Source organism: Taurulus bubalis (assembly GCF_910589615.1).
Source record: "Taurulus bubalis genome assembly, chromosome: 12".
Classification (NCBI taxonomy): Eukaryota; Metazoa; Chordata; class Actinopteri; order Perciformes; family Cottidae; genus Taurulus; species Taurulus bubalis.
This window is the reverse complement of record NC_136600.1, coordinates 19,214,984-19,238,437: the sequence shown is the minus strand read 5'-3', so window position 1 is coordinate 19,238,437 and position 23,454 is coordinate 19,214,984. Positions and strand designations below refer to the sequence as shown.

Below are 23,454 nucleotides of genomic sequence, written 5' to 3'. Positions count from 1 at the left end.
GATGTATAGCCGTATAAAAGCATATCACTGAGCAGTTAAATGCGCTATAAAACATTTATTTTCAATGAATGGAAACGTTCAGACAGATTGTTAAGACTCTGTTGGTTGATGCTATGAAGCAGAAGTACAGTTTGTGGGCAAATTTGATGGAAATATAGTCAGAATCAAACGTTGTCCAGTGTCTGTCTGCCTTTGAGCAATAATGTTCAATTTCCTGAAACATTTCTTGCCAAGATGTCCTCCATCTGCATCACATTTATGAGGGTGAGGAGCACCTTTGCCCCCAGGAAGTCCTGACCATGGAGCCTTTGAGCCAGTGAAGCCAGTTTTTGCGATTTAAACTGAACCACAGCCTCACCAATACCTTTGCCATAACCATCATGCAGTGAGACGATATTATCCTCCCTCACTTTGTATTTCCTAAAAAGTCTTTGGATATGGCCTTTCTGTACATCTGCAGGCATGTTTCTGACAAACAGACATGTTTTGGCTGCTGGGACCGGGTTTATGTTTGGTGTTTCTTCTGGTGTCTCGAATGGATCCGATTTACTCTTTCGATCTGGTTTGTCCTTCTTTGTGCGGGTCTTCGGACATTGCTTAAGACTTCTGTGATGTTTTTTGGCCATCATATCCCACATTATTTGTTTTGTGATTGATGAGACCTCAATGGCATCAGAGCCCACATGACAGCCAGTGAGATTCATTGCATACTCGTAATCCTCAGTGCGGTTAAAAATAAGAAACGCGGTGGCTGTTCTGATGCCGTCTTTGTCAAGCAGATGTTGTACTTTGTGGTGTGCAATGTTTGGACATCTAAACAATTCTTTTATTTCAGTCTTGGTCATACTTTTGGGTATATTAGTGACCATGACAATGTACTCCATAGGCCGGCTTGGCTTTTTTGGTGATTCAGATGGCAACTGGTTGACTGCTCTCCTCTTGAGCTGCAGTGCAGACCTGCTTTTTTCAGTGTGGTTTACAATTCCCCCCAGAGGGCTTTGCTTGAGTGTCACGCTCTTCTTGACTTCAGAAGCGGTTTCACATTCTTGCAGCGCACTGGTCCACATCTTCTCAGTAGCTCCACGTACCTCCACACAGATGGTGCCCAGTGACTGTTGGTTGAAGTGGAGAGCATCACATTCGTCCTGCTGGTTTGCAAACTTCACAAGGCAGATGTGGCTACGTCCCAACTCAACATTCACTATGACCTCCTGTACCGTCAGCCCTTTGAGAAAATGGCAGATGTCCGCTTTTGTAGTGCAGGCTGGCAAACCAAAGAGCCGGACGTAGCCTGGCCTCGAGTCCTGAGTTTGCTTTTGCGTCCTTATTTCTTCACACACATCCGTGCCGTCGGCCTTGGGAAAATCAACTCTTGGCACTGCAACACTGTTTTCACTTTGAAGGGATGAATGGAGACCTTGAAGTACAGTACAAATCCCAAGAAGAAAGGCCGTATTGGAATCAAGCGAGTGTTCATTTAAGGCGGGTGGATTCGCAATTTCAGGATTAAGAGGCGGAGGCAGATTCGCAGTATTTGGATTAAGAGGATGTGCTTTCAAAGGTAGCACATTCACATCTGTAGTTGACCGAGGTCTCTTCACAGTGGGCTGCATGGTGGAGAGTTTCTTCCTCTTTAACGATGACTTCAGTTTTTGCTCCAGCTCTGCCATGCTGCTTATGTGTAGAATCACTTTAGACCCTTTGAGGAAATTATCAGTGTACCGCATGGCAAGCTGGGCATTTCTCTCAGTGGTGAACGCAATAAAAGCCTCTCTGAGACGTCCTCCCACTATGTACACTCCACCATCAGGTATGTGAAGGCCTTTAAAGAATGTCCGTATATCTTCAGTACCTGCCTTCATATCCAGGCCTTGCAATCGCAGGATTATGGTCATTTTTCCACAACAGGCCACGTGGTGTCTGAAAAGTAAGACAACATTAGTAAAAAATGCAGCAGTAACATGATGAATGTTGCGGTTTTTCCAAGAGACAAAGCACGAAAATACACACGTGCACTGGAAGCAGACGAGAACTCAGCAACATGTTGAAAATAAGTTTCTCCCCTCTGTGGCACGTGCTCACATACTCACCACAGACATGTACAATTAATGTGTTTGCAGGGGCTATGTCATGTCTCTAGCTAGCCATCACTACACGCGGAAAGAGAAGTTTACCAGTTTCCTCACCTCTCACTTCTTTGTCCAAACTGCGCAATGAGCGCGGTTATCCGTACCTTTCCCTCGGTTTCCCAGCGTGTTCTTCTCCCGTCTCTTTACGTTCCTGGCAATGTGTGTGACGCACGTTAGCGCCACCTACTGGACTGGAGTGTGAGCCGCAGTCAGGACAATACTCTAAAAGGTTACTTCTGTTTCTGGCTGAATTAGAAATGATACAACATTTGATGAGGATTCTTGCTTTAATCAGCACTACACTCATAAACTAATGTATCCAGTTTGTGACAGCAATTATATATGTGTTTTCATACATTTTATCAAATTGTTTCTTGTCCACACTGCTAATTTAACCATAAACCCAATCACACATATTTCCAGTGGAAGACAAATGCATTTTCTTCTACACAACATATTGGTAATAAGTCAGCAAATAATGTAACCTTCAGATCAACAATAAAAAAAGAAAAAAGGACAGAGCCCAAAATATCTCACTATCAAGAGTAAAGATGATTCAGCCAACAACTGGCACTTAGAGAGCATATTATATTTGGCACCACCACACACAAAGTCCAACCGGCTTTGTGATGCTTCTCATAATCTTATCTACTCCTTTTTAGATAATGTAACTCAAGTATATGTTAAATAGTAATTAATGAATTGGTTTCATTACTTACGTGTTTCTCTCTCCCTGAAGCAAACATGCAACCTCTGTCAAGGAAGTGAAACGTCTTCGTAGCAAAGCTTTTGTTTCCTGTCAAAAGTCCCTTATGACTCACTGTGGAACAGTAACCTTACCCAGACCAAAATAATCTGTAATCATTAACCTAGTCAGAGCCCAAATAAATGATTTACCAATGACCATGTATCCGTCAAACTCAATCTGTATTGTTTTGGTTATAAATGTGAATATACTTTTGCCTTAACTTTGAATCAAAAAGTGATGCATTTTAACAGACACTCAGAATCAGTTCACACCATATATCTCTCTTCCCTTCCTCCTTATCAAGCACTCAAATTATTATGAATATTCATTAATAATATAAAGGATTATAAAGGATAATAAAGGATTATCTTATTTTATATAAATGTTGAATAAAGACAACAATTTGGCTTTGTGTCTAATAATGCTAATTTACTGTGATTATATTTTATTCCTAACATAACACAAAAATGAGTTTCCATTGTGTCTTGAAAATGCTTTCCAGTTTAAAACGCATGCAGTCGAGCCTTTTAAACGAGCCGCTGCTATAGATTACTAGTTCCAGTAAAGGGCTATTCTAAACCAATATGATTATTTTTAATTTTACAGAAACTATCAATATTTTCCTTGCTTTGAAGTTGTATTAATTTGCATACCTAAAGTTAAAATCAATATGGCTCACACGAAACAACAGTCGAGACGCACCCCTTCCTTTGGTCGGACGTCATCACGCTGGATGAATTGGATTGTGGGTAAAACGGAAGATCGTTGTTTACCATGGCGACGAGGAGGACGCTCCCGTCTGTCGTTAACAGACACAAGGTGCCTCTAATAGTATTTCTGTTAATATATATTGATCTACTTAATTGCCAGCAGTATGTCATTCCATTCAAGGCTCCTTCAGATTGTAGCGTGGAAGATTTTTTTGATATCTCGAGTCTTTCGTGTGTGAAGTGCGGCTCAAATCAACGACGGAGCTCAACAGGTCGGCTACCATCTTCACACCACATCACAAGGAAGGGATTTATCGATGAGGATATTACAGCAAAAGTGATCAGTCTTACTTTAAAACACATTTACTTTAGCTAACTGTGAGGTAGTCAGCCTCGTCAACGAGCCGGATAGCCGTTAGCTAGGAGTAGACCCTCAGGTCGGGGTTAGTGTTAGCTAGGAGTAGACCCTAGGTTAGCTAGGAGTAACCTAGACCCCCGCGCCAGATTTAGCTAAGACATTAAAATCAGTTCAGAACTTGAAACAACTGTTAAATGAGGTCTATGTAGTGTCAGAAAACAGAAACAATTTCCCATCACATTTACAAAAAGGATGTCATTAAATTGCTTCTTTAGTCTGACCAACATTTCAAAACCAAAATATATTCGGCTATCACGAAAGCAGCAACATTGTCATAACTGAGAAACCAGGATGTGTGGTAAATACCTACTTGATACATTGATTATATCCAACAAATACATTAAGTAAGCATTATTATGAACTGTATTTTGCAGAGGTCTTCCCATTTTACATTATGTTTAAATATTACTGATGCAATATCTACCAACACTTTAGCAACATAGCAATGGAAAACATGATGCTTCCATGGTTCTTGACTGTCCTTTACATGTCTAAAGCTAGTCTTATATGGCAACATCTATCCCACCTACAGTTTAAACAGCCATAGTGGGTTTTATTCCCACAAGTCTTCCCCTCAGCTGTCTTAAATGCATCCTCATCATTTAAAGGCCAAAGAGTAGTGAAGTTAGAAATCAAGAGAGAGCAAGACATATATGACCTACTTAAACAAGGGTCTAACAGGAATTAAATCAAATTCACATAAGAACATTAACAATGCACTTTAATTTAATAAGTCTTGAACAAAGAGTTCTTCTCTTCAGGTATCTTCCAGAAAATCTTTATGTTAGGCTGCAGCTAGCCCAGTTTCTGTGACTTTTACTTCTCCTACTCATCTGTTATCCAGTGGAATCAAAGTACTGTTTCTACATTTCTATTGACAATCTGTCTTCGGTGCAAATAGGTCAGGCTAGAGAGAAGAAAAGTGCTGTAGTAAAAAAGGATGTTTTATACTGGTTGGCAGGAGTTTCCGAGGATTTCACTCTGCTTTTAATAATACATGTTAAATGACCTTGGATTACTTCGTGCCATTTACTCTTGGGAGTGAATTATAGCAGCTAGTTATCAGAAAGATGGTGATCATCATTAGCATCATTGCTAGACGTTGACAGTGACCTTACTTTCCCTCATAGCCTTGTGTCAGTGAAATACTCTGTTTTTATTACTATTATTTTATTACCATTAAGAAGAAACATGCATCTTGTCATAGCTAAAGAAGCAGCACAGGCAAGAAGAACCCAAATGTAGATTCAAAGATAGGCTGAAACAATCAATATACTTTTATTGACAAAGTTTATAGGCTGAGAGTCTTTAAAGCAGGCAGGAACATATTGGAAGTAAACAAAACTCCATGTTACAACAAAGACGAACTGACAAAAGACAAGAAGAGCAGGGAAAAGAGGGAGATAACGAGGGACAGGTGACAGTCGGGCTAACGAGCAACAGATGGAACTAATAAGCGCGAGGCAGACAATATGCAATTCATTATACATACTACTTAGTATGACAAAAATGCGATTGCATTTTTCAGTATGAAAGTCAGCATGCTTTTCTGGTTATTCTGTTTTTCGAACAGTTAATCACACAAGCGGGAAACAAACAAAGGCAGACAGTAAAGCAAGATAAGATGACAGAAGAGGCGAGGACTTTCAAACTAAGACAGGAAACAAAGTTTAACAAAAATGTAGAACTGGCATAACTAATATCTCAGAATTGTACACTGTAAAACATCCTTTTCACTTTTCACTGGCTTTTTGCAGGACTGAGCTGCATCTGCAAGATTGGGTACCAAACTCTCACCACTGACAAGGCATCCATTACTTGTCAGCAATGTCCCACTGACAGACCAGTACGTGCAATTCACATATAATGTCCTTATTTGCTGTTCATCTCACATTATAGTGCAGTCACATTCCTTATACAGCTTCTCATACCAATTGTATTCATGCTTTTTTTTTTACGAGCTGTCTCTCATTACAGGGAGTAATTAAAGATGGGTTTGGGTGTATTCGCTGTCCAAGCAGTGTCAATGATGAGGGGAAGTGCCAGTGCCCACCAGGCAATATCCTGGGTGAGTCACCAATTACAGGACTTGTTTATGAATTGCAAGAATGTTTCTGATTAATGGTAGTTGATGTTGGATATGCTTGCTGAAAATTGAACACGAGGCATTAGGATATTTATTGTGTATTTTATGTATTAATGGCTGAATATTGACTGTTTTTTTCAGTGGAGAGAGATGTCAATGGAAACCTTTTGGATGAGGCCAGTTGTGAAATGTGTAATGGAAACTCCCCTGCTTTGTCTGTCCCAAACCCCAGTGGAGACCGGTACGTATCAACACCAAACTATCTAGCTACTGTCCTGTAAAATAAATTTAATTTACACATTATAGTAAGTTCAGTAGTTCACAGCACAATCATGCCTGTGGAATTTAAAATGTATTTAGCAGGCAGGAAGGGTTCAACATCATCAACGCCATCATTATAGAACTTTTTGAAGAAAAAAAAGAAAACGGTCTCGAAAATTATGTTTCAGGTGTGAGAGATGTCAGGCTTTCTACATGAACACCTCCTGTGTGTGTAACCCTCCTAATGTCCTGGTGAGTTCTGCTGACCGTCATACCCTCCTCCATACACACCGTTCAGTTAGAGACTCAAACAACACGCGTGTCATTGATGGTTGGCATGTGATTTTCCAGGCAGGAGGATTATGTTTTCCTCCCGGCAGTCTCTCCACCAATGTGAATCCCAGTGTCAACTATGCTCAGTTGGTGAGTCTCCTTTTCCTCTATCGCTTGCTCACTTCATTTTTGTTTATTTTGACGTATTTCCGATTTGGGTTTTCTGCTCTGTTCTCCTTGCAGAAGTTCAGTGTCCAGTCTGCCTGGTTCGTCAAAAACCTGTACTCCTCGTCAGCAGCCTGCCTTGTAATTTCACGTCTTATTCCATGTTTCACATTGAAAAATAATGATATTGTGTGATATTTTATGATGTTGTGTTGTGGTTTTATTGTCATAGTTCTCATTGTGATAGCTGTGTTTATGACAAATCATAAACACGTAACCATCAAAATATTGAAAAAATAATATATCAAATAAATATGCACATGTAATGTAAGTATCCAAAATGTGTTTTCTTCTTGTTCAAACAGCTTTGAAAACAAATGGAATGTGCTGTGTGGTGTGCTTGTAGCTCCAAATGACAGTTCAGTAATATGAGGACAGGATGTTTACTTCATTTTGTGTGTGTTTCAGCTCCTGTGCATAAACAAGTTGTGTGGTTACAGGTCTTCTCCAACCTGACGGCCTGTCAGGCTCTTGGGAACATGTGTGTAATGAACATGCACTCCTTCAGTGGCATCTCCACCGATGCCTGCGGCCTCTTTAACACCATCTTCAGATCTAGAGCTGCTTTGAGCTCAACGCAAGACATTTCCTACTGGTAATCAATGCTATCACGGCATATACGTATATATTGTTCTAGCGTTTCAAATTATTAATGGAACTAACAAGGTTTAATTTCCCTATACTGTAATTTGCTTACTCTGTCTCCAGGAGAGTTAATCTGCCATGGCTTTACTATGGAGACGAACCGGGGCTGGCCAGTCGAGTGCTTCAGACCGATCCTGTTCCCATTGCAGTCAGTTTTAGAGGACGAAACAAGGTAAGTGATAACCTCCAGTTATCACAATAAAATCAGATCGTTTCATGATTCTACAAATTGTGCAGCAAACCTGAAATGTTACCAAAACGTTTGTGTTATTGTAATTTGACAAACAATATTGTTTGTCTGACAGAACACTGACATTAAGCTGCTTGCTGCTGTCTATAATGTCAGAGGAGAGTTCCTCAGATGGGAACCAATAGGAGGAGGTAATCTCCAGGTAAGCTGGCAGATGACTGATGAGAAAATGGGATAAAGTGTCTGAATACACTAACGCATTGTACCTTGTTATAAAACGTGAAGAATGGCTTGATTTCCCCTGATAGATAGGTTGTAGGGCCATGTCATTGTTAGCCAATATGCATCCACTCAAGTGCAAGTTAAGAACACAAAGTTATCAGTTGTTACTATAAATGATTTTCTTGTGGTTCATACCAAGTATAAAAAAGATGGGATGATGGTTAATACTCACTTTCACCTCTTTTCCACTATTTTAGCTTTGTCCAGAAACCACCACCAAACAGGCTGCAGCCTTCAGCTTTGGAACTGCATACCAAGAAAGTGTGAGTGTTTCTTCTTTCATTTAGCGCAGAGATTGCGCACAAACGCTCTTTCAATGCCAAGTTGTAATATAAGCTGTGACGTTATGTGTGTGTGTGTGTCTGTGTGTGTGTTTGTGTGTGTGTGTGTGTGTGTGTATAGTGTGTTCTCTCAGTAGCAGAACTGTTGGGTACTCATCCCGAGCCATTGTTCTATGATGTGTTTATGGACCTTGGTGGATCAGAAAGCAGAAAACTTCTCCCCCTGCCTACACTGGTCTATAACCAGCAATACAATGGGCGGTTCATCAATCAAGGTGAAATTTCAATTATTATAATGTGAATGTGTGTGTGTGTGCGCAATTTCTTTTAATATATATTTTGTCCTTGTACAGAGAGCATAAAGAACTGGTACCTTTCTCGGCGTATGTTTGTTGTTGACACGCTGAGTGGAAGAGAGAAAAGCCTGAGTTCCCTGCCCAAAGTCATCCGTATAGCTAGCAGTGTCAAAATAAGGTGGGTTTCCAATGTGCACACCTCCATGATAAAAAGAAAGAAAGTTGTTACTGCCTTCTGACGTGGTGATGTTTTCAATCAAATGCGTTTGGTAGTTTACAGCTAGTTCCACGAACCCAAGAAGGACAGATATTTCCTCCTCTATTGACTGTGACCTACACGGACGTTGCCATCACAGATATCAATACACAAACTGTGACTGTGAGTTTGCACACACACACGCCCAAACACACACACACACACACACACACACACACACACACACACACACACACGGTCAGCTGACGTTTTCATTCTCAAAAACTAAGTTGAAGTAAGACTGTTTTTGTTCGTAGGCTAGTTATTAAGAGAATAATGGCAAATAAGTTGTTGTCTTTGTTTATCTCAAACAAGCTTTTGGTTTGTTATTGCATTGAATTCATTCATCTGTTTCTAGACAACGTTTGCTGTGGAGTATGAGATGGATCAGAATGAGGCTCGCATAAAAACAGATGTGAGTAGAAGTACTAATGAAACATTTATTGTTAAATGGTGTACTATGACAGATAAAGGCTAAGTTCTTTACAGTGATACAGTATCACCTGTGGCTCTGATATGTTTGTGTGCATAGATGGCTCTAGGTGTGATGGGTGGTGTGGCCGTCCTCTACTCTCTGCTGAAGACAGTCAGCTGGAAGAGGAGAATTGCCTCGCCCCTCATTGATGTGAAGGTATTGCATCTTTAACATCTCATAACGTCAATCTTTATGTCGGTGTAAAGGTTGGCAGTAATGCGAGTCCCTCTCTTCTTTTCTGCCTCAGACGATGTTGACGTTTTTTTTGTTTTATGCCGGAGATCTGGCCAATGTTTTCTTTGCCGTCACTGTGGGAACTGGACTTTACTGGCTCATCTTTTACAAGGTTAGTCTGATTCCTTCTGGATTGTAATGTTTGCATCAGTATGTATCTCATGTCTGTACCTTTTTCCTTTCCTTTTATTTAAACTGTATTTCTTTTCCAAACACAAATAGTGTTTCTCTTGTCTCGGACTTCTAACTCTTTTTCTTCTTCTTTGCACTCTTTAGACATTAAAGGCAAGTCGCTTTCCTCCTTTACCTTTTTTGCCTGAACATTTTTTTCAATGCATAGATTTAGTTGTGATTATTATTGGCTGCTTCATGTGATTAATTTGTGTTTGCGTCTGTTTAGGCCCAACAGTTTGTATCTGTGCTGTTACCATTACCTGCTCAGGAGGAGCAGTTTGTGACTTACATTGGTTGTGCCTTCGCTCTCAAGGTTAGACACGTACGATAACAAAAATGAGCAGTATTGTTTTTGAAAGCTAGATAGGGTGCTTCTTTTCGAAATATTGAAACGTTATTGTTTTATGTATTTGTATCCAGGCTGTCCAGTTTCTGCACAAGTTGATCCTTCAGGTGTCAACTGATGTATTCTTTATAGACTGGGAGAGGCCCCGAAGCAAAACTAATAGAACTGTGCAAGGTACAAATATATATTTATCTGGAGCTTGTATTTTGTATTCTTTTGTCTTCATAAAAACAAATTATCCAAGTTCTTTTTTTTATCCCATTCACCATATTGGCTCAGCTGCTGTTGAGCCGAAACGTGACCCCTCTGCGGTCAGCATCTGGAGAACCTACTTTGTGGCCAATGAATGGAACGAGATCCAGACCATCCGCAAGATCAGCCCAACTTTTCAGATCATGGCTGTGCTCTTCTTTCTTGAAGTACATCTTACAACAGCACACTGCTCTTTATTGTTTGTACAGCTTTTGCTATCTCTCTTTTCCTCATTGCTGACATGTCGCCCGTATTGTTCAGGTGCTTGGTTTCTCTAACCTGGCCCTGAGGGACCCCTGGCCAACTTTACAGCGCTCCTCGCAGGCATACACGCCCTCATACAGCTTGATGCTGCGCTACGGTCTGGCAGCCACGCTATGGCTCTGCATCGGACTTTTACAGGTAAGCTGCTATTAGTCATTCTTATCTCACGCCCCTTTGATTTCTCACCTCTTCCTGTCTTTCTTTTAAGAAATGAGATAAATACTATATACAGTACGAATGTGGAGTGCTCCTTTAAAAGATAATCACTTGTCTTTACAGGTGATTTTCTTCACTGTGTTTCATGAGCACTTTGTGGAGGACAAAATCCGTCAGTTTGTAGATCTTTGCTCCATCAGTAATGTAAGTAGCAATGTGCATATTAGCAGGTATTTTAAACATGCATCTGTCATTTTACAGAAGTGTATTTTGTCCATGTTTCTATAAAGATTTCTGTGTTGCTGTTATCTTACCGTTGCTTTGGCTACTACATTCACGGACGTTCAGTGCATGGACATGCAGATACAAACATGGAGGAAATGAACAACAACCTGAACAGAGAATCGGTAGGTACACCAACAGAATACCTGTTGCGTTAACAATTGTAGGAAATCCATGACATTGTGGACTTTAAGTTGTATCTTTTATCTTTTTCTGTTTTAAAGGAGTCCCTGTGTGGTCAGAGAGGTCTACTTCCAAACACAGAGATCCAGACCTTTCAGGTGTCTCTCACCAATCGTCTGCGGTCGCACTATGACAGGATACGGGAGCAGATCGAGCAGGTCTGTGTTTTCTCTTTTGTGTTATTCATTAATGATTGAGCTACCTATTAATCAAAGAGAAAATGTACTCCCCATTTTCAATTTAAATGGTTGCTTGTCTCTTGTGCTTCAGAGGCACGGACCATCCCGGCTGATAGACGGAAGCTCGGCTAGCCAGTTTGAGCAGAGGGCCAGAGGCTACCAGACCATGAACCACTTCCTGGGATCCATTATAGACCATGTTTGTCCAAATACACATATAAACACACACACAAGCACATTGAACCCGGCCGAGTTTGATTGTTGTTAGATCGTAAAGTATATGGGTTCTTACCATTGACTATCTCTGTAGGCTGAGTTTGTTCTGTCTCTAACGTTGTGCTATTTCCTCAGGCGCATCCTGACATGGACTATATAGTGAAGGACAAGTTGATGTTTGAGAGGATCATAGGGATGGAGTTCCTTGAACCCAGTGAAAAAAGCATCTTTTACAATGGTAATGACCTCTTGGCCCAGACAGGCCGTACATTTCTGTTTGTCTATATACAAAAAGTGAATTTATATGACGTGTATATAACGTCTGTTTGCTTTTCCCACTGCAGATGAGGCCCACTCCTTCAGTGATGTGCTGTTTTATGGAAATGAGGCCACGCTGCTGATCTTTGACACTTTGTTCTTCTGTGTCGTCGACCTTGGATCTCAGAGCTTTGTACTTGCAGCTGTGCTTACATGTGTACAGCAAATGGTAAGTACTTGATGTATATACCTTATGTTGCCTTCCCTGTGCTAAAAAGAACATGTTTTGAACATCATCTCATTCATAACAGATATTTCGCTTGATTCGTAACACTCTGGGAAGGAAGAACCTTGTCAGCAAGACTCTGGTGGATGAGAGATTTCTGATATAAATTCCCTGCTAGGTAATTGTTGGTGTCAGTGTTGTTTAGTGGCATTCCTATCAAGGATGTTTACAGCTTGTGCAGCTCTTTTTTATCCTTTTTTTATTATTTTATTTTACATATGCAGTATTTTTGCTACTGTTTATATAGTTCTGTAAATATTTCTTTTGTAAAGATTACAATGTTTTTATTAATTAAAATGTTGAGATTTTGAAGTTTTGAGTTTTGAGTTTTGTTTTAAGGTCAGTTTAATAAAACGTAACTTCTTCTTGAATGTTCTGTAATTGTAATGGTAGGTTTATTTAAACAGTGCGAGACAGAATATCAAAAAAGAAATCCAGAAAATCACACCATATAAAAGTTATACATTTCTTTGCATTTGATTGTGGGAAATAAGTATTTGATCCCCTCGCAAAACATGACTCAGTACTTGATGGAGAAACCGTTGCTGGCAGCACAAAGGTCAGACGTTTAATTTTGTTGCTCACCAGGTTTTCAGGAGGGATTGTGGTCCACTCCTCTTTCAGATCCTCTCCAAATCCTGAAGGTTTTGAGTGGTCTTCTTGCGGTTATGGTCAGCATTTATCTTCCTCCAAACACGACGAGTTGAGTTGATGCCAAACAGCTGGAGTTTGGTTTCACCCGACCACATCACCTTCTCCCAAGCCTTCATGTGTTCATTGGCAGACTTCAGACGGCCTGTACATGTGCCTTCTTGAGCAGGGGGACCTTGCAGGCGCTGCAGGATTTTAATCCATTACAGTGTAGTGTGTTACCAATGGGTTTCTTGGTGACTGGTCCCAGCTGTCTTGAGAGCATTAACAAGTTCATCCCGTGTAGTTCTGGGCTGATCCCTCACCTTTCTCATGATCCTCGATATGACGAGGCAAGATCCTGCGTGGAGGCCCAGGCCGAGGGCGATTGATGTAAATTTTTATTGCTTTATTGGCCATGTGTGTGTGTACACATACGTGGAATTTGACTCCGATTACACATTGCTCTCGTTGTACATATGATATACAAATAAACAAGAGAAATATTAAAAAAAGGCATTAAAGACAACAAGAGTAGTACACAAAAACTAAACATCAACATTAACATTTATCAAATAATATATATGAACATAAGAACAATGACAATGGACAATGAATTTGGGATAATGCAGAAAGGTGGTAATAGTGTGCAGATGAAGGTGTCTGCCATTAAACATCAAATATCAAAGAAAATAAACAGCATCATTAAATACATCTGTATCAATAACCTAGATAATTATCAAAGACACAAGCTAATATAACTAAATCTATGGTTTTAATACACTTACAGTGTCATCTACTGGTAGAAAGGGGAAACACTTACTCTTTTACTGCGTTTCCTCATACATGCTCTGCTCTGCTGCCCCACAAGAACCAGCACAATAAGATGGAAAAATACATATGACAACAACCCTACACACAAACATGACTATGTATTATTATTTATAAACTATATTACGAACTGTGTTCGATTAATTGACACTTGATTATTGCGGTGTACATGGATACATGAATATTAAACTGCCTGTAATCAACTACTGTTGCTAACATGCTCCCATCGGCCCAGCCTTATTTATTCATATTGATTAGCTAATTTATTTTCTTAAAATGTTACCGTGGTATGTGTTTGCATCATAGACTGTAAATAAAATGTCTTGCATACAATCCTTCTATTGCCGTGGCTTTTATTTTGTATTTCCGGTCACCTGCCCTGCCCTGTCTCTCTTCCAAAGAAAATAACAAAAGAAGGATTTATAGGAAAAATACGAAAAAACGGCTGTGCTTTCCCGTTTTTTCGTTTTTGGTTTCAAACCGAAAACGAACAAACATGGTATTACTTTAAGCTATAAAACAAACGATACACGGACCTATCAGAAACAGAAGATTTAATTGATTTCGAATTAATATTAATATATATATATTTATTTTATTTATTAAAAACACAAAGAAATATAGGGGAATAATAGCAGCACAAACAGAACGGATGAGTAAAACAACGCAAATACATTTAAAGAGCATTCAAAAGGCTTTTTATTTTGTGCTTGAGGGTTTGACGTGACGTCATGGCGGCTGTCAGCGCTAAGCCAATCAGCGTTCACTTCACTGAGCGATACAGAACGGAGGGGTCGCTCGGTCTGAAGTCATGAACTTCAACAACTTCTGTTAAGGTGAGTCTGGATTCGTCTCTCCGTTCACAGCTTGACAGCTAACGTCCAGAGGGCTTCCGGCTCGGCCTTTCTCGTCTTGTTGAAGTCGACTTTGTCCAGTTTGAGGGCAGCCGGCTGGGTGTAACCCAGACGCCTCTAGCTGCCGTTAGCATGCTGCTCTCTGCGGGCTGAATGACGCTCTTCGTGTCCATTGGAGAGCTTATTTTAACGTCTTCACCGGGGCTCAGTTTGGGAGCTCCTGTTCTGGTGTTTTGAAGAGCAAGTTCGGCAACCAGCTCTGACGTTGGCTTACGGGTTAGTGGACCTGCTCTGCTACCAGCTACGGGAAGCTAGTTATGTCAACTGTGTTGCAGAGCTCAGAGCTGGACGGGCCCTCCGAGCTCCTTCTGACGCACACACGGTCTGCGTCTGGGATGATGTTTGGCTGCCAACTCCAAACATAACAGGGCCACCAATTATGCTGTTGCATCTCTCCCTACAACCGGACCGACTCAAATGAGCGCTCATTAGCTGCAGACACATTTAGATGATATAACGTTTCGCAGCCTGAAACCGGTTCAATAGGTCACGATGACCAGACAGAACATTTCTCAAGATCCAAATGTCAGGGCTGAGGTTGTTGAGGTTGAGCTATTTGCAGCTCTGCTGATCTATAGTTGTAGAGAAGAGAGCAGCGTTGCAGCTCAAGTCGGTGCTGCTGCTGTGTCCCAGTACTCATGTTCGTGAGACCTGTGGAAAGTGAACTGTGCTGAAACTTGGAAATCAAAAGTCAGCTGCTGTATATTTTACTTTATTATCACTGGTATAAATGGGGTGGAAAAAATAATAGAAACACCTGTCAGTATAAAGCAATGCAATCTGAAAGGGCCATAATGTTGAACCTCTCCAAAACTGTATTAACTAAAAACCAATCATAACAACCTTCATGGAGGTAGGATCTATTGCAGACTGTTGTGTAGTAGACGTTTAGCTAGGTGTACCCAATAACCTGGTACCTGAGTGTATGGATGAAATATTAAAGTGGTCTGTATACCCCATCTGGTATGACCTACCAAATGCTCAAAATCAAGTTGTACCTGCGTAAATTGTTGAAATACTTTTTCCATTACTGCCACAATTTTTTTTTATATATATAAATAAATGTAATGTAATATTTCCTTACTCTTACATTTCCAGTTAGATGGCTGTATATTACCACGTTGACATTAAGTTGTGTCTAATGTTAGCCTCATTAACCATCCATGGAGCAGAGAAACAGTGTGGATGTTTTTTTCCAGAAGTTAAGGTTCCTGCAAAGTTCTCCAGTACAGCAGGGAGTTAATAAACAACTATTTTAAATACATTAATCTGATTTAATGGGAAATGCTCACAGGCATAATATGTGAGAACAGTGGCCAACAGAGATGGATTTTAAAAAGGGGAAAAAAAAAAAAACAATATTCAAATGTGTGGCGGGTTGTTTATACACCAAATCCTGACCTGTATTTGGTGATTTGGAAATACTAATGTATGTACTACCTGCTACTAACTACCTGGCTGAACTTCTGAACCATAGCTCATATGTGCCTTCCCTTTACATAATGCTTAAAGGTGCATAGAGAGGCTCTGTTCTCTGTAGACTAAAGCCTCTTTCAGCTGTTGCTTTAAGAGCTCTCTGTGTGCCTCTTCAATAGGTTTGTGTGCCTGCAGTGCACCTTCAGCCATGCCGGTCTCATCTCAGCTACTCAGGGGTTTGCCCCGTGCTCAGGTCTTAGCCTCCAGTCTGTTACCATGCCAACAACACCGGGCCCAGTTAGGACCCATCACTCACCGACCTGCTTCCAGATGGCCCTCTCATATATGGCAGAGCCACCAGCACTCACGGAGTTACCAGACAACCACAATGCTCCGCAGCTACATCCTCTCTCCCCCACAGGTCAACTCTATACTGAAAGCCAACGAGTACAGCTTCAAGGTTCGTGGGGTCCTTCTTGCAAATCTCTTCCATCTGGCCATCTCAATTTTCATCTGACCCTTTCTTAAATGTGGTTGTTCCAGGTGCCAGAGTTTGATGGGAAGAATGTGTCATCGGTGATGGGTTTTGAGAGTAATCAGCTGCCGGCCAACGCTCCTATAGAAGACCGCCGAAGTGCGGCCACGTGCCTGCAGACGCGAGGAATGCTGCTGGGTGTGTTTGATGGCCATGCTGGCTGTGCCTGTGCACAGGTAAAGCTGACTCTGTTTTCGCGGCCTACTTATAATCTATTCTCGTGTTAAATATGCGGTTCATTAAAATCTCATTTTAGTATCCTAGCCAGTGATGAGGCCATTTCCTCATATCTGATCACAACTCACAATGAGCAAAGAAATAGTTATTTCATATTGACACATTTTGATGGAAAAAGGATGTTATTTTATTGTCAAGTGTTTTGTTAGTGAACAGATATATTCACTATTTTCTTATTTCTTCCCTCAAGTATTTGACACACACGTTTCTATTGTTTGGTTATTAAAGCTTTTGCAGAAATTCAGCAATAGGAACATACCAATTAATACTTTTTAAATTGAGATGAACTCACACATTTCATTACAAGATAACATATTTACCGTAGTCATTTCTGTATACCCTTTTGCATTGATGTAATTCTTCCAACTCTCCTCCTTTCTGCCAGGCGCTGAGTGAGAGGTTGTTTTACTACATAGCAGTGTCTCTGCTGCCCCACAACACACTGTGTGAGCTAGAGGCAGCGGTGGAGGCCGGCAGGCCCCTCAGTCCCATCCTGCAGTGGCACAAACACCCCAACGACTACTTCAGCAGGGAGGCTCAGACTCTCTACTTCAACAGCCTCAGGACCTACTGGCAGGAGTTGATAGATCTCACCAGGTGAGGACCGGGGAACACAAGAGGACACACAACAAAAGCCAAGACAACAGCGCTATTGCCAAAATGCAGGTTTCGTCATCAACTTCAGTGAGAACACTATGTTATCACAGCTGTCGTAGCATCACTTGAGGCACTGACCCCCACAAAATCAACCCCTGTTTCAAAAGGGTGTCCCCCCTGTCAGGTTTCTGTTCTTGAACTCTGGCTTCCTCTCTATGTTTCACACATATTGCTTTTTTTCTCTGTTTTCAGCCCAGGTGAAATTCCAGACACCCGCGAGGCGTTGCTGAATGCATTCAAGAGGCTGGACAATGACATTTCTCTGGAGGCTCAGGTAAGAACTGTGAGCTGTCTTAACATGAAACAGGGCTGCTGGTTCTTCGAGAAAGCATTTTGTACGAGACAATCCCAAAGCAGGTGTTTTTACATGTTTGCAGATTTAGGGCCTCATTCTGGGGTTTTATTTGAATAACAGTGTTTTTTTGCACGAAGACAGTTCATTGTGACATTAAGCATCACACGTTGCACACAATTTCATTGCATGCAGTTTGTCTACACGTGCTATTACCTTCATAGGTAAATCGCTAGATGCCCACATTCAAGATAACATTTTAAACGGATGCTGCCAATGTTGTTACTGACTCCCGCTCATCGATATTCATGTCTGAGTCAAATTGCAAGTCATTACATTTGTTTCGAGTGCAGGACTTGATGAGTGCTGCCTCACACATCAAAATAGGTATTGAATATCACCTGGCAGCAGTGCCAAAAACTGAGAGCATCCCAATTTAAACTTGTATGGACTAAAGAGCTCACGTTTCATTCCCTCTCCATGTAATTTAACCCACGTACCATATCCTGTCTGTAGACTCACGGTGTTATTCTGCCATGCAGGTTGGAGACCCGAATGCGTTCCTGCATTACTGGGTCCTGAGAGTGGCTTTTTCAGGAGCTACAGCCTGCGTGGCTCACATCGATGGATCAGACCTGTAAGGAGGCTTAAAAACATGCACACATTTGAACTAAACTAAAATGTCTCAGACTTGTTTCTTTGTCTTTCTCTTCCTAAAGGTATATAGCCAATTCAGGAGACGCTCGGGCGGTGTTGGGTGTGCAGGAGGAGGATGGCTCATTCAGCGCTCACACACTCTCTAATGACCACAGCGCCCAGAATGAGGAGGAGGTTGCTCGGATACGAGGTGAACACCCTCCATCAGAGAAGAAGACGGTTATACGACAGGTAATACAACCACTAATCTGCACAATGTGGTTGTTATTGCAGCATTTCTTAAAACCGCTTTCCGTCATCTTCTTTATCAGGACCGTTTGCTCGGCCTCCTCATGCCGTTACGTGCCTTTGGGGATGTGAAGTTTAAGTGGAGTATTGAACTGCAGAAGGGTGTGTTGGAGTCTGGACCTGATCAGCTCCATGAAAACGAGCACACCAAGTTTATCCCTCCAAACTACCACACACCCCCCTACCTGACCGCCGAGCCTGAGATCACGTACCACAAACTGCGGCCACAGGATCGCTTCATGGTGAGAGGAGACGAATTCCCTCTGTGTTTGTCTACAAAACACAGTGATGCATGACACAATTTCCAAAAATGCATTTATACTTTGATAATGAGACTGTATTACAATTTTAGATCAACCTTTTTTTTTTTCTTCAAATTTCAAAAGTTTAGAGGTTGCAATTTTGTATGTCAACTTTCGTCAATCTGTACAGCTGCGTGGACCTTATTTTTGTTTTCTCTGAGTTGCCGACTGTTTCCCCACGGGGTTTGAACCTCCTTCCCACTTAGATGGGAAACATTAAGTGCACTGGCTGATGGCAACTATAAACCTACACTTTAATCAGTCACACCTCGTTAATTCTCAGGGTCAGATCGTTTTCCATTACTTTTTCTGAACATTTTCAGTGATGACCTTGCTTGTATGGCAGATAGGGGTCGTACCATACACTAAGGAATTCTTTTTTTCTTTTGAATTATATTTACCATTGCTCCCTGTACACCAATAACTGACAATTTTGTTTTTCAAAATTAGAGTCAAGTTTGCTCGGATTATTAACTTTATAAGCTTTTAGTTTATTACACCATACTTTATTCCTCGACATCCCATTTATTATTATGTTTTGTTCATCGAATAAGCACTCTTTGTATGGGCTTTGCTTTTTTAAAGCAAAAAAACAGAGTGGTCTTTCTTCAGAGTAATTATCCAGCTTTTAGGCTCATGACTGCATGTCGTTTAGCTCTGACTTTTTTACTTCTCTGGTTGTTTTGAAAAGAAAACTCTATGACCTCTGCAGACAAAGGTTGTGTTTGTGAAGAAATAATAATAATTCAAAAAATCTGTTTCCATTCAGTGAATTGTCAATGAAGCTTGACAGCCGGGCATGACAACTTCTGTAATTAACTTAACTTATCAGATGGAACAATTGTGTGTTTTCTAAATTCAACTCTCCTCCGGCTGTCCCCGCAGGTGATTGGCTCTGATGGCCTCTGGGAGACCCTCCACAGACAGGAAGTGGTTCGTATTGTCGGGGAGTATTTAACAGGGGTGCACCAGCGTCAGCCCCTCAAAGTCGGAGGCTACAAGGTCACCCTGGGACAGATGCAGGGGCTGCTTGAAGAGAGGAAGGCTCGCGATTCTTCGGCTTTTGAGGATCAGAACTCAGCGACCCACCTGATACGTCATTCGGTGGGAAACAACGAATTTGGCACGGTTGACCACGAGAGGTTGTCGAAAATGCTGTCGCTGCCAGAGGAGCTGGCTCGCATGTACCGCGATGACATCACCATTATCATCTCTCAGTTCAACCCTCATGTGATTGGAGCAAAGAGGCCAGAAGGGCAGTCCTGAGTTTTACAAAAGCCTTTCACTGAGGAGTACACACACACACACACACACATACACACACACATATACACACACACAGACACACACACACACACACACACACACACACACACACACTTGTGTAACTGTGTACATCTACACAAAGGCACACTCTGTGGACAAACAGGCCATACTAAGAAAATATCTGTCCAGCAGTCGGAAGAATTATTTTAACTTTAATTATATAAAGAATTTGTATGTTTGTATGAAGTGCAAAAGGAGATCATGTAGGTAAAATATCTATCTTCATTGGATTGAAGTGTCATATATAACATGCTGTTTATGATGCCAATATCCATTCTACGCGCGGCTAAAAAGACACTGTTACAAACAGATTTTTGTGCCAAAAAAAGTCAACTTTGCTGAAAAGACGGAACACGGTTGAAATGATCCAAAGAGGGTGAAGGTTGGGTCTTTCCGGGTAAAGAGGCTGTGGTTGATGCAGCACTGACTTGACCTGCTTCTCTCATATGGACTCTAACTGGGCTGTGCCATTATAACACTCTTTCTCTGCGCTTCCCAGGACAAGCAATCTTACTTTCTAGGCTGCACCTGCATCTGTTACGACTGGGGACTGTTGCATCTGTATGTTTTTACTCCTTTGTTTATGTCATTGTATGGTATATATTCTTAGTACTCTCCAAACATACATGTACTGCATTTACACTTCAGTCTGAGTATTTAGATGATAATGTAGCTGTGTAATTGAGCTCAAAAGTGTTTACATCCATATTGGGTTAACAATTTCAGACTAAACTACTAAATTAAATAACTAAATTAAAGTTGATAGTGTGGTGGTTACCATACTGTGGCCCCAAGATACATTTCAGGAGTCGCAAGATGATAATAGGGAAGATAAAAATGATGTTACACAAAATGCATCTATTTATGTACAAACTGGATACCTCTAAAATCCCTCAAATGAAACTATTTGAATAATTAAATTGACTTTTTTTCATTTTAAATATGTCACAAGCCTAAAAAGTCATTGAACCACTGAGCTAGTGATTTGTTTTTATTTCAAATCTAATATGGTGGAGCACAAAAGTGGAGCAATATTTACAGACTGCAGAGTCTAACAGGTCATGTACTGTGCACCACTACAGGTAGACGGTAGAAGTAACAATTAAGTTAATTACTCTCCACTTAAAGAATACAGCACCACTTTGCTAGTGACGGGGGAAAGATGTAAAGTCAGTATATCGGTTAGCGAACCCTCTAAACAGGCTGAAAGTTTGTAGTTTCTTTCCAAGCATTGTGGGAGGTACATCTTACATTGTGTTATTGTTGTCCGATAGGTCATATGCAGTTTGGGTTAGGTTTTTATTACTCATGAGAGCAACAAAAAAAAGCAGAAACACTCTCCTGATACTCTCCAGTTGGACGCTAATGGCTGTGTTCAAGTGTAAAACCCAAATAAATGAGAAGAATGTACATTTTTAAAAAGCAGTTTGAATATGAAAGATTATTTATACAGTTCTTGCAGTATGTTACACAACTTATCTACAGTTGTATGTATAAATTGTAACTTATGTGGGTTAAGTTTTGTATATGGAACAGTTTAATAAAACACAGAATTCACACCACTTGGTACTTTGCTGTGTGTTTTGATTGACACACCAGCGTCCAGCTAACGTACAACCAGCTGGCAGGTGAGCCCGTCTCAGGTTGCAGGTGTCGCGGCTTTTACTGTGACCTATGCACACTAACGTTATATCTTTCATTTTCCTGGTAATACATATATACTTTTACAACTCCCAATGCAGGGATTATGGAATGGAGTATATTTAGATTAGCTTCAATAATCCTGTATTAGTCCCGCAGTGGGGGAATTTGCAGGAGTACAGCAGCAGACGGGTAAAGTACACACAAGACACATAGTAAAGAAAAAAAGTGTACCTGAGTACTTCCACCACTGACAGTTGTTTGATCAAGACGAGTCGGTTAACTGCCACTAGATGATGCTGCAGTATGAGACAGTGTGGGGAGGTTTTAGCTACGACACATACAAGATCTGGGAAAATACATCAAACCCTGATGTAGGATTAAGGATATCTTTATTAGCAAATAATACTTGTGTTTATTAATCACATTTCTGGTTGCGTCACAAAGAAGAAACTTTGCTTTCAGCCAGCAGCTCTTGTTGACTGTCATGTTGACATGTAAGCGTCCAGAACAACTGGTGCATCTGGTTTACAGGGACATCCAGTCAGTTTACTGGAACTAAGCGAAGCATCTTGGTCAGTGGTATGACTTGTTTCCGCTGCAGCAAGGATGTTTTTCCCAGGACGAGTTCATAAAAGCAGGCTGAGTGACTTTGTTAACGGAATTTGTTTACATGCTTCAACTTTTCCGTGGGTTAAAGACGAAGGATGTGTAATAAAAATCCTCCCACGTAAACCGTCTGTCTCTGATATACAATATTGCAACAGAAGAGATCTCAACACCACTAGGGGCAGTCACAATGTGTTAGGCTGCACACAGATTAGTTTTTATCGACACAGAATTCATTTACTTTGATTAATTATTATGATTATTTAAAAGGTGATACATTTTGTACATTTTTAAAGGCAGAATAGATCTTTTCAGTCCTTGTTTGACAACATGATAACATTTTACAAAAAAACAGAAGCTGTCTTTATAGATCTACAAAATGTCAGAAATAAATAAGAGGAAGGTTCCTTCTCCTGCACTGTTGTGGAAAAGGGCGGTTGAGGTAATAGGCAGGAATATCTACAAAGGATTTTTTAAAGATAAAGTAATGAAAGACTTTCATATGTTGAAATGAAATAATATTAATATAAGGCAATAATGGAAATTGGGATTAATTGCATTTTTGATTTAAATTAGGATGTTCATTTTCAGGATTTTTTCAAATTGTTACATATCTTTTTCTTCTTTCCCTTTAAACGTTTTCATGTTTATATATATATATATGGTCGGCTCATCCATCATCCCATTTACGCTCTCTGTCTTTCTTCCACCGCTTCTTCACCGCTTCTCTTCTGTCCCTCAAGCAGTCTCCAAGACTCTGTGTGTGTGTGTGTGTGTGTGTGTGTGTGTGTGTGTGTTGTTGTGGAAAGTGTTGCCGGGATACAGGCGAGGAGCGAGTGCAGACATAAACACCGGAGAGGCCCCATGTTGAGTTTGTCATTATGAGCCCATAGCTCAGTCCACTCCTCTGACACTGTTCTCCGTTTGGCTTTTGGAAGCTGCAGCAGACCGTTCGATGACTCATCTTAAACACGCACACACTCCCAAGGCACATTGATGCATGGTTATGACGGC

General features: G+C 40.8%; 3 protein-coding genes across 3 annotated transcripts; 2 read left to right on the top strand and 1 right to left on the bottom strand.

Moving 5' to 3' along the window:
- Window positions 1-206: 206 nt before the first annotated feature.
- Window positions 207-1,895, bottom strand: rbm12ba (RNA binding motif protein 12Ba; the record flags this gene model as incomplete). Its single annotated transcript, XM_079227311.1, has 1 exon — window positions 207-1,895. The coding sequence occupies one exon, from the start codon at window positions 1,893-1,895 to the stop codon at window positions 207-209; it is 1,689 nt and encodes a 562-aa protein (XP_079083437.1).
- Window positions 1,896-3,610: 1,715 nt separating this feature from the next.
- tmem67 (transmembrane protein 67) lies at window positions 3,611-12,417 on the top strand (the record flags this gene model as incomplete). Its single annotated transcript, XM_079227924.1, is given in 29 exon segments — window positions 3,611-3,629; window positions 3,632-3,859; window positions 5,763-5,851; window positions 5,983-6,073; window positions 6,233-6,332; window positions 6,541-6,604; window positions 6,704-6,775; window positions 6,869-6,931; window positions 7,291-7,445; window positions 7,559-7,667; window positions 7,801-7,887; window positions 8,165-8,230; window positions 8,370-8,523; window positions 8,602-8,722; window positions 8,818-8,923; window positions 9,159-9,215; window positions 9,333-9,431; window positions 9,523-9,621; window positions 9,910-9,996; window positions 10,104-10,203; window positions 10,309-10,448; window positions 10,543-10,683; window positions 10,825-10,905; window positions 10,992-11,108; window positions 11,208-11,324; window positions 11,437-11,544; window positions 11,697-11,799; window positions 11,906-12,048; window positions 12,131-12,417. Coding segments are annotated over 29 exon segments (2,997 nt in total). The 3' UTR covers window positions 12,212-12,417.
- Window positions 12,418-14,353: 1,936 nt separating this feature from the next.
- On the top strand, window positions 14,354-21,743 carry pdp1 (pyruvate dehydrogenase phosphatase catalytic subunit 1). Its single transcript, XM_079227053.1, has 9 exons — window positions 14,354-14,402; window positions 16,076-16,356; window positions 16,440-16,607; window positions 17,054-17,265; window positions 17,518-17,599; window positions 18,160-18,254; window positions 18,337-18,505; window positions 18,586-18,804; window positions 19,750-21,743. The coding sequence occupies exons 2-9, from the start codon at window positions 16,105-16,107 to the stop codon at window positions 20,128-20,130; spliced, it is 1,578 nt and encodes a 525-aa protein (XP_079083179.1). The 5' UTR covers window positions 14,354-14,402; window positions 16,076-16,104; the 3' UTR covers window positions 20,131-21,743.
- Window positions 21,744-23,454: the final 1,711 nt, after the last annotated feature.